Source organism: Zalophus californianus, chromosome 6 (assembly GCF_009762305.2).
Source record: "Zalophus californianus isolate mZalCal1 chromosome 6, mZalCal1.pri.v2, whole genome shotgun sequence".
Classification (NCBI taxonomy): domain Eukaryota; kingdom Metazoa; phylum Chordata; class Mammalia; order Carnivora; family Otariidae; genus Zalophus; species Zalophus californianus.
In genome coordinates, this window is record NC_045600.1 from 30,683,476 (window position 1) to 30,700,989 (window position 17,514).

The 17,514-nt window shown below is 38.5% G+C and overlaps 1 protein-coding gene across 1 annotated transcript in view; it reads left to right on the forward strand.

Annotated features, from left to right (window-relative positions):
* LOC113908961 (cytochrome c oxidase assembly protein COX16 homolog, mitochondrial) overlaps positions 1–17,514 on the forward strand; it is a 33,232-nt gene that overhangs the window by 5,130 nt on the left and 10,588 nt on the right. Inside the window, exon 3 of the mRNA XM_027569733.2 lies at positions 6,336–6,407. Within this exon, the coding sequence (XP_027425534.1) occupies positions 6,336–6,407 (72 nt within the window). The remainder of the gene's footprint in view (positions 1–6,335; positions 6,408–17,514) is intronic.

The window sequence follows — 17,514 nt, forward strand, 5'->3', positions numbered from 1 at the left end:
CCATAGACAAGTGTTTAAGGCCTTCTCAGATCTTTCCTGAGCTTACACACCACTCTGGGCATGGGCACAATTCTGTTCATGAGCATTTCCTTCTGGATTCTCAGGAATATGTTTAAACTTTTCAGAGTCCTCTGTGGACACCTTATTTCTCATATTTTCCTTTTAAGCTTTTTGGTTAGACTGTTATTTACCCTGTTGCCTACCACCTCAGGCAGTCATGATGTTAAACAATTGCCTCTGAATTTTTTCAACAAACACTTCCTGAGAGAAGCCTGTTAGTACTAGTTGAGCTCAAAGTCAGGAAAACTGAAGACAGCCTTGTGACTGAGGTTTCCAATGAACCACCAGATTTGATCAAGCAGTGACATTTCTCAGAGAATGATGTTTTAAGGAGCCCCAGCCCCATTCTGCCCCATGATTGCATTCTATTTCATTTATTTATTTATTATTAACATAATGTATTATTTGTTTCAGGGGTACAGGTCTGTGATTCATCAGTCTTACACAATTCACAGTGCTCACCATAGCACACACCCTCCCCAATGTCCATCACCCAGCCACCCCATCCCTCCCCCCACTCCACTCCTGCAACCCTCAGTTTGTTTCCTGAGATTAAAAGTCTCGTATGGTTTGTCTCCCTCTCTGGTTTCATCTTGTCTCATTTTTCCCTCCCTTCCCCCATGATCCCCTGTCTTGTTTCTCAAATTCCTCATATCAGTGAGATCATATGATAATTGTCTTTCTCTGATTGACTTATTTCGCTTAGCATTATACTCTCTAGTTCCATCCACGCCATTGCAAATGGCAAGATTTCATTTTTTGATGGCTGCATAATATTCCATTGTATATATACCACATCTTTATCCCTTCATCTGTTGTTGGACATCCATGCTTTTTCCATAGTTTGGCTATTGTGGACATTGCTGCTATAAACATTGGGGTACACGTGCCCCTTTGGATCACTACGTTTGTATCTTTGGAGTAAATACCCAGTAGTGCAATTGCTGGGTCATAGGGTAGCTCTATTTTCAACTTTTTGAGGAACCTCCATACTGTTTTCCAGAGTGGCTGCACCAGCTTGCATTCCCACCAACAGTGTAGGAGGGTTCCCCTTTCTCCACATCCTCGCCAACATCTGTCGTTTCCTGACTTGTTAATTTTAGCCATTCTGACTGGTGTGAGGTGGTATCTCATTGAGGTTTTGATTTGTATTTCCCTGATGCCGAGTGATGTTGAGCATTTTTTCATGTGTCTGTTGGCCATAGAAGGAGGGATAAAAAGCTTCCAGGACAAACAAAAACTAAAAGAATTTGCAAACACCAAACCAGCCCTACAAGAAATATTGAAACTGTAAGCAAAGAGAGCCTAAAAGTAACATAGACCAGAAAGGAACACAGACCATACACATAACTGTTACCTTACAGGCAATGCAATGGCACTAAATTCACATCTTTCAGTAGTTACCCTGAATGTAAATGGGCTAAATGCCACAATCAAAAGACATAGGGTATCAGATTGGATAAAAAAACAGGACCCATGGGGCGCCTGGGTGGCTTAGTCGTTAAGCATCTGCCTTCTGCTCAGGTCATGGTCCCAGGGTCCTGGGATCGAGCCCCGCATCAGGCTTCCTGCTCCGCGGGAAGCCTGCTTCTCCCTCTCCCATTCCCCTTGCTTGTGTTCCCTCTCTCGCTGTGTCTCTGTCAAATAAATAAATAAAATCTTAAAAAAAAAAAAACAAAACCACACACAAGACCCATCGATATGCTATCTGCAAGAGACTCATTTTAGACTTAAAGACACCTCCAGATTTAAAGTGAGGGGGTGGAAAACCATTTACCATGCTAATGGACATCAAAAGAAAGCTTGGATGGCAGTCCTTGTATCAGACAAATTAGATTTTAAACCAAAGAGTATAATAAGAGAGGAGCATTCTATTTGTTTTCATGGTTACCATGGAGCTGGGGCGGAGAGGTGGGAATAAAAATGCCACCAAGCTTTCTGTTCTTACTGAAAGGCAGTCTTCTTAAGAAAATGTTCCCAACATTATTGCAAGTCTTTGCTTAATTTTCACATTTCTGAAAAAGTTGATTTGAGAACTTTTGCCAGTTTTCTCATTGCTGTGATGGAGAAGATTTTTGGAGATTCCTAGTCTGCCATTTCACTGATGTCACCTTTTGGTTCTTTTTTTCTATTTGGTGAGATTTTTTAATTTTCATTTGTTTTAAGAACATCGGTTACTGCTCTCTGAAGCATTTTTATAATGATTCCTTTAAAATCTTTGTTAGATCATGGGACGCCTGGGCGCCTCAGTTGGTTAAGTGTCCAACTCTTGGTTTCGGCTCAAGTCATGATCTCAGTGTCCTGAGATCCAGCCACATCCAGCTGTCATGGGCATAGGGGCCTCCCTGCTCAGCGGGGAGTCTGCTTCTCCCTCTGCCCCTCCCCCACAGGTGCAGGCATGGTGCTCTCTCTCTCTCTCTCTCTCAAATAATAAATAAATCTTAAAAAAATAAAATCTTTGTCAGATCATTCCAACATCTGGTTTATCTCCATGTTAATAGCTCTTGATAGTCTTTTCTAATTAAGCTTGCTGTTTTCCTGACTCTTGGTATGACAAGTGAGTTTTTATTGTATCATGGACATTCTGCGTATTATGTTAGGAAACTCTGTATCCTATTTAAGTCTTCTACTTCAGCAAGCAGTCACCATGCTTAGACTTAGCTGTAGGTAGTAGCGTACTATTTAAGGCTTTCTTTCCAATGATAATTTAGGTTCCAGAGCCCTTGCAGTGCTATTCTGGTCTGCTTTGTTTACCTGGTGTTGCTTGATCCCTTCTAAAGGTGGAGTGTTAGTAATCAACATGCGAATATTTTTAAAGTTATAAGATTGAGCTCACAAAAGAAATTAATGTAGATAGAGAAGACCAGTCATTGTGCCCTGGGGTACTCCAACAGTAGGGGATTGAGTGTACAGGAAGAACCAGTAAAGGACACTAAGAAGTATTCTCAGGTAAAAGAAAAACCAGGTTTAAGGGAAAAGGAGGAAAGTGATCAACTGTGTCAAATTTTGCTCATGAAATAAGATGAGAACAGAGAGTTAACCATTGGATTTGGTAACGTGGATGTCTTTGGTGGCTGGAACGGGTCTAAGAGAGAATGGGAGGGACAGTGAGCATCAACAACTCCTTTGAGAAATTTTACTGCAGATAGGAACAAGGAAAGAGGGTAGTAATGTGAGGAAGTGAGGTCTAGAGAAGTTTGTTAATAAGTGGGAGAAATAATAGCATTTTTTATGATGAATCATGTGGTAGTGAGCAAGATTTTCATGATACAGGAAACAAGAGAACTGATGAATCAGGGTCCTTCAGTAAATAAGATGATATGGGACCTATTGCACAAATGAAGATATTTAGTTAGGAGTGTAGATACTGTGGTAATGAGGGGTAGGTGGTGTAGTGCAAGTCTGACCCCAATCAGAATTAGCACAGACTTCACAGAGTAAGGGAATAGTCCTTCATGAAACGCTGCTTATTTCAGACACCAGCTGAAAGCTCTGGGATTCTTGGCCCACCTGTGCTTCTGATCAACTGGCTATAAATTTGTGGGTTCCTATTAACCCCCTCAAGTTTAATAATTCACTAGAATGACTCACAGAACTCAGGAAAGTACTATATTTATGATTATTGTTTTATTATAAAGGGTACAAAATTAGGAACAGCCAAAAGAAGAGACCCACAGGGTAAGGTCTGGGAAGGTCCCAAATGCAGAGTTTCCATGTTTTCCTCCTGTGAAATCAGGGCATGCCACCCTCCCAGTACATTGATGTGTTCACCAACCAGGAAGCTCAACCAAGCTTCAGTGTCCAGAGTTTTTTTTTTTTTTTTTAAGATTTTATTTATTTTTTTGTCAGAGAGAGAGAGCACAAGCATGGGTAGCAGCAGGCAGAGCAGGTAGAGGCAGAAGCAGGCTCTCTGCCAAGCAAGGAGCCCGATGCGGGACTCGATCCCAGGACCCTGGGATCATGACCTGAGCCGAAGGCAGATGCTTAAGCGACTGAGCCGTGTCCAGAGTTTTTTTAATTGGGTTTCATTATCTAGGTATGGTTAATCGAATCATTAACTGTGTGAGGGAACTCAGTGTCCAGCCCCATCTCCTTGGAGGTCAGGTTGATATCATATGGCTTAAAGCCCCACCCCTCTAGTCACATGGTTGGTCATTCCAGCATGGCCCACTGGTATACTGCAACTATCTAGGGGCCTACCATGAGTCACCTCGTTAGCATAAATTCAGGTGTAGTCCTAGGGGCCCACCATCAATAACATAGATACTCCTGTCACTCAGGAAAGTCCAAGTTAGTACCGGCCTCTCAGGAACCCTAGACAGAGTTCAGACAAATTCTTCATTATGTAACATGTGGGTACTGTAATTGCAGTAGTTCCAGAAAGAGGTGATGGTGGCCTGGACTAGAGTATTAGAAGAAGGTATAGTTAGAAATTGTCAGATTCAGGAAATATTTTGAAAGTAGAGGTGACAGAACTCAGGGATGGATTAGATGTGAGATATGAATGAGAGGAACTTATGATTACAAAGAAGTTTGAGCCGTTAGATGAAAGCAGTTGACATTTACTGGGATGTGAAAGATTGGGGCAGAAGGAGTGTTGGGGTAAAAGTGAAGAGGGTTTTTTAAAATGTTAACTTATATATATCTGTTAGACTTTTTCTTAAAGATTTTATTTATCTGAGAGCATGGTGGGGAGAGGCAGAGAGAGAAGGAGAAGCAGACTCCCTGGTGACAGCCCAATGTGGGCGGATCCCAGGACCTGGAGATCATAACCTGAGCTGAAGTCAGATGCATAACCAACTGAACCACCCAGGCGCCCCATATATCTGTTAGGCTTTCAAGTGAAAATGTCAGGTAGGAAAGCATGTTTCAGTTCAGTGGGATGTTTCCCATTGAAAATGTGCATTTGGAAGTTGTTAGGTTATAGAGCCTCTTTAAAGCCATGAAATTGGATGACATCAGCTATGGACTCAGTGTTGGTTGTGAATAGTTAGAAGAAATGTGAAGATTTGAGCCTTTTGGGATACCCCGCCCCTGCCATTGGGAAGATGAGGAAGAATGAATAAAAGGAGACTGAAACAGAGTTACGAAAGCCAGGGATGTGTCTTTTCATTGAAACACAAAGACAAAAGTTATTTTACTTATACAAATTAATTCTTACATATTGACATTGCCAGATATTAGCTGCTTATATATAACATGTTATTCCTGATTTGTTGTCTTTTGATTTTGTGTTGTTTTTATTTCATTTATTTATCAGTATAGACATTTAAAATTTTTGTGTGGTCAGACTTACTGGGTTTTAAAATTTATAGCCTCAAGGTTTTGTTAGTATTTCAACTTCAAAATCATAAAGTTTTATATTTTACATTGTTTTATATCTTTATATTTCCTTATTTGGTAATATTGATATATTGATATAAAAAGGAAGGTAGGGATCAAACTTTATTTTTATCCAAATTGCTAGACTTTTACAGCTTTAGGATTAGGGGTGAAAGCCCATTAGATTATTGGAGGAGATGATAAAGCAGCAATGCCAGTTGGAGAAATCTTGTAAGGTTTGCCATATATTAATAAGTGTGGTGTATTTTATGAGATTCTTTTATTAGTTGGTAAGAAAATGGAGAAAAATGCTGTCTAGTTAGCTTATTTTGCAAACACATAAAATTGAAAGAATTCTGGTCTTGAAGAAATGAGGCCAGAATTTAATTCCTAGCTTTACTCAGTATAACCATAGGCAAGTCATTTAGTTGCCTGTGCTTTTATTTCATCTGTTAAATGGATTTTTTTCTTAGCTTTAGTTCTTTTGTAAGATCAACTAATATAATGCTTGTGATGATGTTATTTAAACCATAAGGTGGAATACTAGTATGGGGGTGCAGCTGGGTGGCTCAGTTGGTTAAGTGTCCAACTCTTGGTTTCATCAGGTCATGATCTTGGGGTCATGTGATCAAGCCCCACGTTGGGCTCTGTGCTCAGCACTCAGCACAGAGTCTGCTTGTCTCTCTCCCTCCCCTTCTGCTCCTCCCCCCCTCAAATAAATAAATAAAATCTTTAAAAATGAACAAACAAACTAATGGGGTACTGACTTTGGTATTTGGTAATAGGATAAAATGTTTCCTAGTGGCAGTACATACTGCATCTACTCTGAACAGATGAATGGTAACTCACCAAGAAAATAATATATTGGATTTCATGTAAGCTGCCACTATTGGCATTAATCTGTAGACTGAATTCTGTCCTTCTATTTTGTTTGTTTCCTCTCTTTGTTTCAGTTGCTGATTGTTGGAGGTTCTTTTGGTCTTCGTGAATTTTCACAAATCCGCTATGATGCTGTGAAAATTAAGGTAAGGACTGTAATTGGAATCTGACATGTGTCTGTGTATACGATTGTTCTGGTTTAGATATGTATACTCAATGTACTAAGCAGTCTGAGTTTTGTTTAATTTTTCAAGGGGTTGTATGATTTGCTTATTCTTTAAGACAACATGAATGATCATATGGAAGTGAATCATGAAGTGTAAAGAATTTAGTTATCTTATTCATAGAAAATTTGCAATACTGCATTCTCCAATAAAATATATTCAGTAGAGTTTTTTTTAGGATTTAAAAGGGACTGAAGAATGTTGGACAATTTCACTCCCATTATATTACTCCAATTATAAATTAGCTATTTCATATTAATACCAGTAATTTTATAAATTATATTGGTATATAGTCTACTGATATACTAATACTGAAGGAAAGGAAAATTATTTTTCATTACAAATAATGATACTTATCTTTTTAGGTATATAATATTTTATATATTGTATATAAAGCTATATATTTATATCTAAATATATGTAAAATTTATTTTACAGGTGAGGAAACTGAGGTTCATTTAGCTTCAGTAGCTAACCTGTGGTTACATGGCTATTTAGAGGTAGTGCTAGGATTTTCACTCTTTGATTACAGTTACTAACAAATTTAGGCCAAGTGTTACATAAAAACTCTAGTTAAGTAACTGATTAATTCATTCAGAAGTATGTAGTTTTTGTTTGTGGCCACATTGATATTTGAGTTTTTTCCCAAGTTTTATTTATATATAAAACATATATATAATTTCCTATATATATATAATATTTATACATATAAATTTTCTACCAATATTGAGATCGCTAATGAAATATATATTATATAATATATATTAATTATATTAATAATTATTGGTAGGAAAGTAAAGAGTATTAAAGGGACCTATTCAGTCTTGTTTTGTTTTTTTTAAAGATTTTATTTATTTATTTAACAGAGAGAGACAGAGCAAGAGAAGTTCTGAACACAAATGGGGAGTGGGAGAGGGAGAAGCAGGCTTCCCGCCGAGCAGGGAGCCTGATGCGGGGCTCATTCCTAGGACTCTAGGATCATGACCTGAGCCGAAGGCAGATGCTTAATGACTGAGCCACCCAGGCACCCCCCTATTCAGTTTTCTCAGTTAATTTTATAGTTTAAGAGAAACACCAACTCCAACTAGTCTTAAAGACAGTAAGAGGGTAAATATTAAATTTAAAAAGAATGTATAATATGTATAATGTATATACATATAATTTAATATATAATATATAAATATATAATAAATATATAAATAATATAAATAAATATATAATATATAATATATAAATATATAATTTAATATATATTAATATATAATATATATTATATATATATAATCTTCCATGAAATCATGTTTTTATTTACTTTTTTTTATTACTTTTTCCTTTAGTATCTTGGATATATATGTTACTTTACATACATCCTACATACACCAACTATAGATCTGCTTTTATTGTCTAATTTTTTTCTCTTGTTGGTTTTGTAGGTAAATGTTCTGTCTTTGAACACACCTTGTAATTTTTTATTTTTTTAAGATTTTATTTATTTGAGAGAGAGAGTGAGAGAGAGAGAGAGCATGAGCCAGGCGAGGGGCAAAGGGAGACAGAGAAACAGACTCCCCGCTGAGCAGGGAGCCTGACCTGAGGCTCAATCCAGGGACTCCGAGATCATGACCTGAGCCAAAGGCAGATGCTTAACTGACTGAGCCACCCAGGTGCCCTGACCTTGTAATTTTTTAAATTAAATATTGGATATTGTTTGTAAACACTTGTAGAGATTCTAGGTGGTATTGTTTTCCTCCTGAAGGGGTTTTATGAAGCCTGTGCTCCTCCCAGGGTAGAGTTTTTTCTGGTAGGCAGATAGACTGGGGGCTAATCCCCTTACTACTCTGGAGGAGTATTGAGGTCGATCACTTCTCCTATGTCTGTTGGCCACTTATATTTCCTTTTTTATGTGTCCTCTGTTGTGATGTTTCAGGTTTTGGTTGCCCATTTTTTTCTGTGGGTTGTTGGTCTTTTTCTTATTGTTTTGTTAGATTTCTTTATACATGGCAGATTATAACCTTTTAGTCATCTTAATGGTGTCTTTTGATGAACAAATTTAGTGTAGTCTGTTTTATTCCTTTTTTACTTTACTTTTTCTTTTTGTCCTTTTAAGTTTTTCTTACGCCAAAATATAAATATTTTTCTATATGATTGCTAAAATTTTTGTTTTGCCTTTTATACTCAGGTCTGCAAATATAAAACCCAAATGAAATTGATTTTTTTGTATACAGTATGAGGAATTGTGATCTGATTTATAAGAAATAACGTATTTGGTCTTTGCCCTATTTTCTGGCATTGAGCTAAAACCCCTGGAATTTCCTAAGTGATGAGAGCAAGCAAGGCATCTTTTGTTATGTTGATGAATTTATGGAATGCCCCTAGCTAACCTAAAGATGGGGGCTGGTTGCTAGGAGAGCCAGCCTTGTGAGACAGGGTTGGAACTTGCCGTTCCAACCCCTTGACTTCCAGGGAGGGGAGTTGGGCTAGAGGTTGAATCAGTTGCCAATGGCGAGGACGTAATCAACCATCCCCACGTAATGAAGCCTCCATAAAAACCCAAAAAGATAAAGTTCAGACAGATTCCTGTCTGGGGAACTTGTAGAGGTGCTGGGAGAATAGCCCTCTTAGAGAGGGCATGGAATCCCCACAGCCTTTCCCTATACCTTGCCTGTGTGTTTCTTCCATCTGGCCTTTTATAAGTAAAGTGTTTCAATTCTGTGAGCTGTTCGGGTAGCAGTTGTTGGAACCTCCAGTCCATAGCCAGTGAGAAGTACAGGTGACATCCTGGATTTGCAGTTGGTGTGTGAAGTGGGGACGGGGGCTGTCTTGGATGACTGAGCCCTTAACCTGTAGGATCTGACTCTATCTCTAGGTAGGTAGTGTCAGAATTGAGTTAATTCCTTGGTGGTTTGAAAAAAACCCACACATATTGGAGGAACTGTAACCGAACTAGCTGTAACTGAACTAATGTGAGTTCATTTGCTCCTTGGTGAGTTGCAGATAGAGATTACAGCAGATAATCCATAAGAAATTGCAGCAGGTGGAGTTGTCACACAAAGGAAATTTTCTTTGCAGCAAATAAGGAGATCATGGGAATAACTTCCAATCGTGACTACCCAAACAGGGGTGAGAGAGTTCTTTTTATTTAAGATTAGGATGAATATTCAGAAAGGGGAACTTTGTCATCACACATAAAGGCGGGAATAAGATTGTGCAGATGTGTTTTATGAAGCCTGTGCTCCTCCCAGGGTAGAGACTTTAACATTGTACTGAAGCAGAGTTAACTGTTGGACAAAGGGAAGGGGCTATGGATATGATCCAAGAGCCAGTATAAACTGGATGGGATCTTGGGCTGGTTACCTCAGGTAAGGTCTGCAGGGCCTCCTTGTTTGTTCATAGGCTAGGACCTTCTCAGTTGACCCAGAGCCAGTATATTTCTTAGTGGGGTCTGAAAATAAACAGTAGCTGGCTACAGAGAAACAGTTCTCTGAAAAACAAGCTTTAAATTTTCTGCTAGTTTCAATCCTGCGAAGACAACTCAAGAATGTGCTGAGTCAATCTTTACTTCTGAAACGGCACTGGGAGTTTTACCATTGATTTTTTTGTCTCTGATATGGTTAGGCTATCTACTGGCCTATTAGAGACTTAATTTTTTGCATTTCCTTTGTTCCCTTAAAATTCTTACCTACTGTGGTTTTTTTTTTTTTTCATTTCTTTGTAATTCTAACACCCTCTAAGCAGTTCTGCAAGTGTGCTTGGGCAGGTAGAGTTGGTAAGGCACGATAGATCCAGGGGGTGGGGGGCTGGTGGGAGGAGACAGCTGGGGACCTGAAATGTCTGGGTCTTTCTTTTTCTGGGGGCCCCTAACTCTGCTTATAGAATGTTTTCCCTAATGTAGACAACAAGTTGTCCAAGCGCCATTTACTGACTTAATATTTTTTCTTTTCTTTCTTTTTTTCTTCTTTAAAAAGATTTTATTTATTTGATAGAGACACAGCGAGAGAGGGAACACAAGCAGGGGGAGTGGAGAGGGAGAAGCAGGCTTCTGCTGAGCAGGGAGCCCGATGTGGGGCTCCATCCCAGGACCCTGGGACCATGACCTGAGCCGAAGGCAGACGCCCAACGACTGAGCCACGCAGGCGCCCTGACTTAACATTTTTTCTTTCCTGCTCTTCTGTCCTGTTTTGTTGTCTGTTCTGTTGTATTAGTTTATTTACAAATTACATTGTGGTTTTCAAATTAATTGTGCATTCCTGAGAGATGAACTCACCTTGATCTTGGTGTATACTGTCTTTTTGTAGTGTGTTCTTCAGGAATTCTGCATTAGTGAAGTTGGCCTGTTCTCTTACTGTCTTTTTCAAATTTTGACATCAAGCTTATGCTCACCACATAACTAGAAGGTTTTTTGTTATGCTGGCATTATTTCTTCTTTAGTAAAATCCATTGGTAAAGCCATCTGAACCTGGGGTTTTCTTTATGTGAGATTTTAAAGTACGGATTCAGCTCTTTATACATTACAACACTGTTCAAATAGTTTATTTTTTCTACATGTTAGAAAGTTACACATTAGAAACTTGTAGTTTTCTATAAATTTGTCCATTTTGTCTAAATTTTCAGTTTTGTTGGCCTAAGAGTATTCATATTATCTGAGTATCAGTTGCCCATAAAATTTATGTTGTTCACCTCCTTTTTTTTTTTTTTTAAAGATTTTATTTATTTATTTGACAGAGAGAGACATAGCAAGAGAGGAAACACGAGCAGGGGGAGTAGGAGAGGGAGAAGCAGGCTTCCCCATGGAGCAGGGAGCCTGATGTGAGGGTCGATCCAAGGACACTGGGATCACGACCTGAGCGGAAGGCAGACGCTTAACGACTGAGCCATCCGGGTGCCCCTGTTGACCTCCTTTTCATTCTAAATACTTATTTGTGATTTCTTTCTTCTAAGTCAATTTTACTTGCGATTTATTGGTTGCTTTTGGTTTAGTTGATTCTCTTGTCATTCATTTGTTTGATCTTTAATTAGTTCTGTTCTCTATTTTTTCCTTTGAGTTTCTTTTTTCTAACTTTATGAGATAGATTCTTAGCTCATTCCGTTTCCATCTTTTTTTGTAATATAGGCTTATAAGCTGATGAATTTCCTTTTAAACATGGGCCTAGGGCGCCTGGGTGGCTCAGTTGGTTGAGCAACTGCCTTCGGCTCAGGTCATGATCCTGGAGTCCCTGGGTCGAGTCTCGCATCGGGCTCCCTGCTCAGCGGGGAGTCTGCTTCTCCCTCTGACCCTCTTCCCTCTTATGCTCTCTATCTCTCATTCTCTCTCTCTCAAATGAATAAATAAAATCTTTAAAAAAAAATCTAAACATGGGCCTAGCTATGTCATGCAGGTTTAATATATAATATGTTCATAATCCTCTAATTAAAATTTTTTTCAGTTATTCAGAAGCTATTTAGAAGTATTATTCCTAATTTATAAGTATAGATTTTCTTATTATTTTTTATAATTTTTTTATTAACATATAATTTATTATTTGTTTCAGGGGTACAGGTCTGTGATTCATCAGTCTTACACAATTCACAGCGCTTACCATAGTACCTGCCTTCCCAGTGTTAATCATCCAGACATCCCATCCCACCCACCCCCCTCCACTCCAGCAACCCTCACTTTGTTTCCTGAGATTAAGAGTCTCTTATGGTTTGTCCCCCTCTCTGGTTTCATCTTGCTTCATTCTTCCCTCCCTTCCCATGTGATCCTCTGTCTTGTTTCTCAAATTCCGCACATCAGTGAGATCATATAATACTTGTCTTTCTCTGATTGATTTATTTCCCTTAGGATAATACCCTCTAGTTGTTGCAAATGGCAAGATTTCTTTTTTTTTGATGGCTGCATTAATATTTGTATGTATATACCACAACTTTTTTATCCATTCATCTGTTCATGGGCATCTAGGCTCTTTCCATAGTTTGGCTATTGTGGACATTGCTGTTATAAACACTGGGGTGCACATGCCCCTTCGGATCACTATGTTTGTATCTTTGGACTAAATACCCAGTAGTGCACTTGCTGGGTCATAGGGTAGCTCTATTTTCAACTTTTTGGGGAACCTCCATCCTGTTTTCCAGAGTGGCTGCACCGGCTTGCATTCCCACCAACTGTTTAGGAGGGTTCCCCTTTCTCCGCATCCTTGCGAACACCTGTCATTCCTGACTTCTTAATTTTAACCATTCTCACTGGTGTAAGGTGGTATCTCATTGAGGTTTTGATTTGGATTTCCCTGATGCCAAGTGATGTTGAGCACTTTTTCATGTGTCTGTTGGCCATTTGAATGTCTTCTTTGCAGAAATGTCTGTTCATGTCTTCTGCCCATTTCTTGATCGGATTATTTGTTCTTTGGGTGTTGAGTTTAATAAGTTGCTTATTGATTTTGGATACTAGCCCTTTATCTGAGATGTCATTTGCAAATATCTTCTTCCATTCTGTCAGTTGTCTTTTGGTTTTGTTGACTTTCTTTTGCTGTGCAAAAGCTTTTTATCTTCATAAAGTCCCAATAGTTCATTTTGCCCTTGCTTCCTTGCCTTTGGTGATGTTTCTAGGAATAAGTTGCTGTGGCTGAGGTCAAAGAGGTTGCTGCCTGTGTTCTCCTCAACGATTTTGGTGGATTCCTCTCTCACATTTAGGTCTTTCATCCATTTTGAGTCTATTTTTGTGTGTGGTGTGAGGAAATGGTCCAGATTCATTCTTGTGCATGTGGATTTCCAATTTTCCCAAAAGCATTTGTTGAAGAGACTGTCTTTTTTCCATTGGACATTCTTTCCTGCTTTGTCGAAGATTAGTTGACCATAGAGTTGAGGGTCCATTTCTGGGCTCTCTGTTCTGTTCCATTGATCCGTGTGTCTGTTTTTGTGCCAGTACCATACTGTCCTGATGATTACAGCTTTGTAATAGAGCTTGAAGTCCAGAATTGTGATGCCACCAGCTTTGCTTTTCTTTTTCAACATTCCTCTGGCCATTTGGGATCTTTTCTGGTTCCATACAAATTTTAGGATTATTTGTTCCATTTCTTTGAAAAAAGTGGATGGTATTTTGATAAGGATTGCATTAAATGTCTAGATTGCTCTAGGTAGCATAGATATTTTCACAATATTTGTTCTTCCAATCCATGAGCATGGAATGTTTTTCCATTTCTTTGTGTCTTCCTCAATTTCTTTCACGAGTATTTTATAGTTTTCTGAGTACGGATTCTTTGCCTCTTTGGTTAGACTTATTTCTGGGTATCTTATGGTTTGGGGTGCAATTATAAATGGGATCGACTCCTTAATTTCTCTTTCTTCTCTCTTGTTGTTGGTATATAGAAATGCCAACATAGAATTTATATCCTGTCACTTTAGTGAATTCCTGTATGACTTCTAGCAGTTTTGGGGTGGAATCTTTTGGCTTTTCCACATAAAGTATCATATCATCTGCAAAGAGTGAGAGTTTGATGTCTTCTTTGCTGATTCAGATGCCTTTTATTTCTTTTTGTTGTCTGATTGCTGAGGCCAGGACTTCTAATACTATGTTAAAAAGCATTGGTGATAGCGGACATCCCTGCCGTGTTCCTGACCTTAGGGGAAAAGCTCTTAGTTTTTCCCCATTGAGAATGATATTTGCTGTGGGTTTTTCATAGATGGATTTTATGATATTGAGGTATGTACCCTCTGTCCGTATACTGGGAACAGTTTTAATCAAGAAAGGATGCTGTATTTTGTCAGGTGCTTTTTCTGCATCTATTGAGAGGATCATATGATTCTTGTTCTTTCTTTTATTAATGTATTATATCACATGGATTGATTTACAGGTGTTGAACCAACCTTGCAGCCCAGCAATAAATCCCACTTGGTGGTGAATAATCCTTTTAATGTACTGTTGGATCCTATTGGCTAGTATTTTGGTGAGAATTTTTGCATCCATGTTCATCAAGGATATTGGTCTGTAGTTCTCCTTTTTGATGGGGTCTCTGGTTTTGGGATCAGGGTAAAGCTGGCCTCATAAAATTGAGTTTGGAAGTTTTCCTTCCATTTCTATTTTTTGGAAGAGTTTCAGAAGAGTAGGTATTAATTCTTCTTTAAATGTTTGGTAGAATTCCCCCTGGGAAGCCATCTGGCCCTGCGCTCTTGTTTGTTGGGAGATTTTTGATCACTGCTTCAATTTCCTTACTGGTTATGGATCTGTTCAGGTTTTCTGTTTCTTCCTGGTTTGGTTTTGGTAGTTTATACGTCTCTAGGAATGCATCCATTATAATATGTTCTTATAATTGTTTGTATTTCTTTGGTGTTGGTTGTGATCTCTCCTCTTTCATTCATGATTTTATTTATTTGGGTCCTTTCTCTTTTCTTTTTTGATAAGAGGCTTATGTCTAGGGGTTTGTCAATCTTGTTAATTCTTTAAAAAAACCAGCTCCTAGTTTTGTTGATCTGTTCTACTGTTCTTTTGGTTTCTATTTCATTGATTTCTGCTCTGATCTTTATTATTTCTCTTCTCCTGATGGGCTTAGGCTTTATTTGCTGTTCTTTCTCCAGCTCCTTTAGGTGTAGGGTTAGGTTGTGTATTTGAGACCTTTCTTGTTTCTTGAGAAAGGCTTGTGTTGCTATATACTTTCCTCTTAGGACCGCCTTTGCCACATCCCAAAGGTTTTGAACAGTTATGTTTTCATTTTCATTTGCTTCCCTGAATTTTTTAAATTCTTCTTTAATTTCCTGGTTGACCCATCATTCTTTAGTAGGATGCTCTTTAGCCTCCATGTATTTGAGTTCTTTCCAACTTTCTTCTTGTGATTGAGTTCTAGTTTCAAAGCATTGTGGTCTGAAAATATGCAGGGAATGATCCCAATCTTTTGGTACCGGTTGAGACCTGATTTGTGACCCAGGATGTGATCTATTCTGGAGAATGTTCCAGGGGCACTAGAGAAGAATGTGTATACTGTTGCTTTGGGATGGAATGTTCTGAATATATCTGTGAAGTCCATCTGGTCCAGTGTGTCATTTAAAGCCTTTATTTTCTTTTTGATCTTTTGCTTAGATGATCTGTCTATTTCAGTGAGGATGGTGTTAAAGTCCCCTACTGTTGTTGTATTATTGTCGATGTGTTTCTTGGCTTTTGTTGTTAATTGGCTTATATAATTGGCTGCTCCCATGTTAGGGGCATAGATATTTAAAATTGTTAGATCTTCTTGTTGGATAGACCTTTTAAGTATGATGTAGTGTCCTTCCTCATCTCTTATTATAGTCTTTGGTTTAAAATCTAATTTGTCTGATAGAAGGATTGCTACCCCAGCTTTCTTTTGATGTCCATTAGCATGGTAAATGTTTTTCCACTCCCTACTTTAAATCTGGAGGTGTCTTTGGGTCTAAAATGAGTCTCTTGCAGACAGCATATCGATGGGTCTTGTTGTTTTATCCAATCTGATAGCCTGTGTCTTTGATTGGGGCATTTAGCCCATTTACATTCAGGATAACTATTGAAAGATATGAATTTAGTGCCACTGTATTGCCTGTAAGGTGACTGTTACTCTATATTATCTGTGTTCCTTTCTGGTCTATGTTACTTTTAGGCTCTTTCTTTGCTTAGAGGACCCCTTTCAATATTTCTTGTAGGGCTGGTTTGGTGATCGTAAATTCTTTTAGTTTTTGTTTTTCCTGGAAGTGTTTTCTCTCCCCTTCTATTTTCAATGAGAGCCTTCCTGGTTATAGTATTCTTGGCTGCATATTTTTCTCATTTAGTGCCCTGAATATATCATGCCAGTCCTTTCTGGCCTGCCAGGTCTCTGTGAATAGGTCTGCTGCCAATCTAATGTTTCTACCATTGTAGGTTACAGACCTCTTGTCCCGAGCTGCTTTCAGGACTTTCTCTTTGTCTCTGAGACTTGTGAGTTTTACTATTAGATGTCAGGGTGTTGACCTATTTTTATTGATTTTGAGGGGGGTTCTCTGTGCCTCCTGGATTTTGATGCCTGTTTCCTTCCCCAAATTAGGGAAGTTCTCTGCTATAATTAGCTCCAATATACCTTCTGCCCCTCTCTCTCTTCTTCTTCTGGGATCCCAATTATTCTAATGTTGTTTTGCTTTATGGTATCACTTATCTCCCGAATTCTCCCCTCGTGATCCAGTAGTTGTTTATCTCTCTTTTTCTCAGCTTCTTTATTCTCCATCATTTGGTTTCCTTTTTTTTAAAGATTTTATTTATTTATTTGACAGAGAGAGAGATAGCGAGAGCAGGAACACAAGCTGGTGGAGTGGGAGGGGTGAAGCAGCTTCCTGCCAAGCAGGGAGCCTGATGTGGGACTCGATCCCAGGACTCTGGGATCATGACCTGAGCCGAAGGCAGACGCTTAATGACTGAGCCACCCAGGCACCCGTCATCGTTTGGTTGTCTAAGATCACTAATTCTCTCTTCTGCCTCATTTATCCGAGCAGTTAGAGCCTTCATTTTTGATTGCACGCCATTAATAGCCTTTTTGATTTCGACTTGGTAAGATTTTAGTTCTTTTATTTCTCCAGAAAGAGATTCTCTAGTATCTTCTATGCTTTTTTCAAGCCCAGCTAGTATCTTTATAATCATCATTCTGAACTCTAGTTCGACATCTTGCTAATGTCTGTATTAATTAGGTCCCTGGCAGTTGGTACTGCCTCTTGTTCTTTTTTTTGAGGTGAGTTTTTCCGTCTTGTCATTTTGTCCAGAGAAGAATAGCTGAATGAGAGAACAAAATGCTAAAAGGGTAACAATGACCCCAGAAAAATATACACTAAACAAAACAGAAGAGACCTGAAACTGTGGGGAAAAGAAAGAAAAAAAAAAAAAAAGAATATGATCAGGCTGGTGAATAGAACAGAGCCACACACTAGATTTTGGGTGTATTTTGGTCTTGTTAGAAGAAACTGCCTCCCAAAATTTTAAAGAAAGAAAAACTTATATATGTACAAAAATAAGGGTAAATAAGATGAAGAGATGGAATATGACTGTAAAGATGAAAATTTAAAAAGATTTTGAAAAAGGAATTGATAAGTT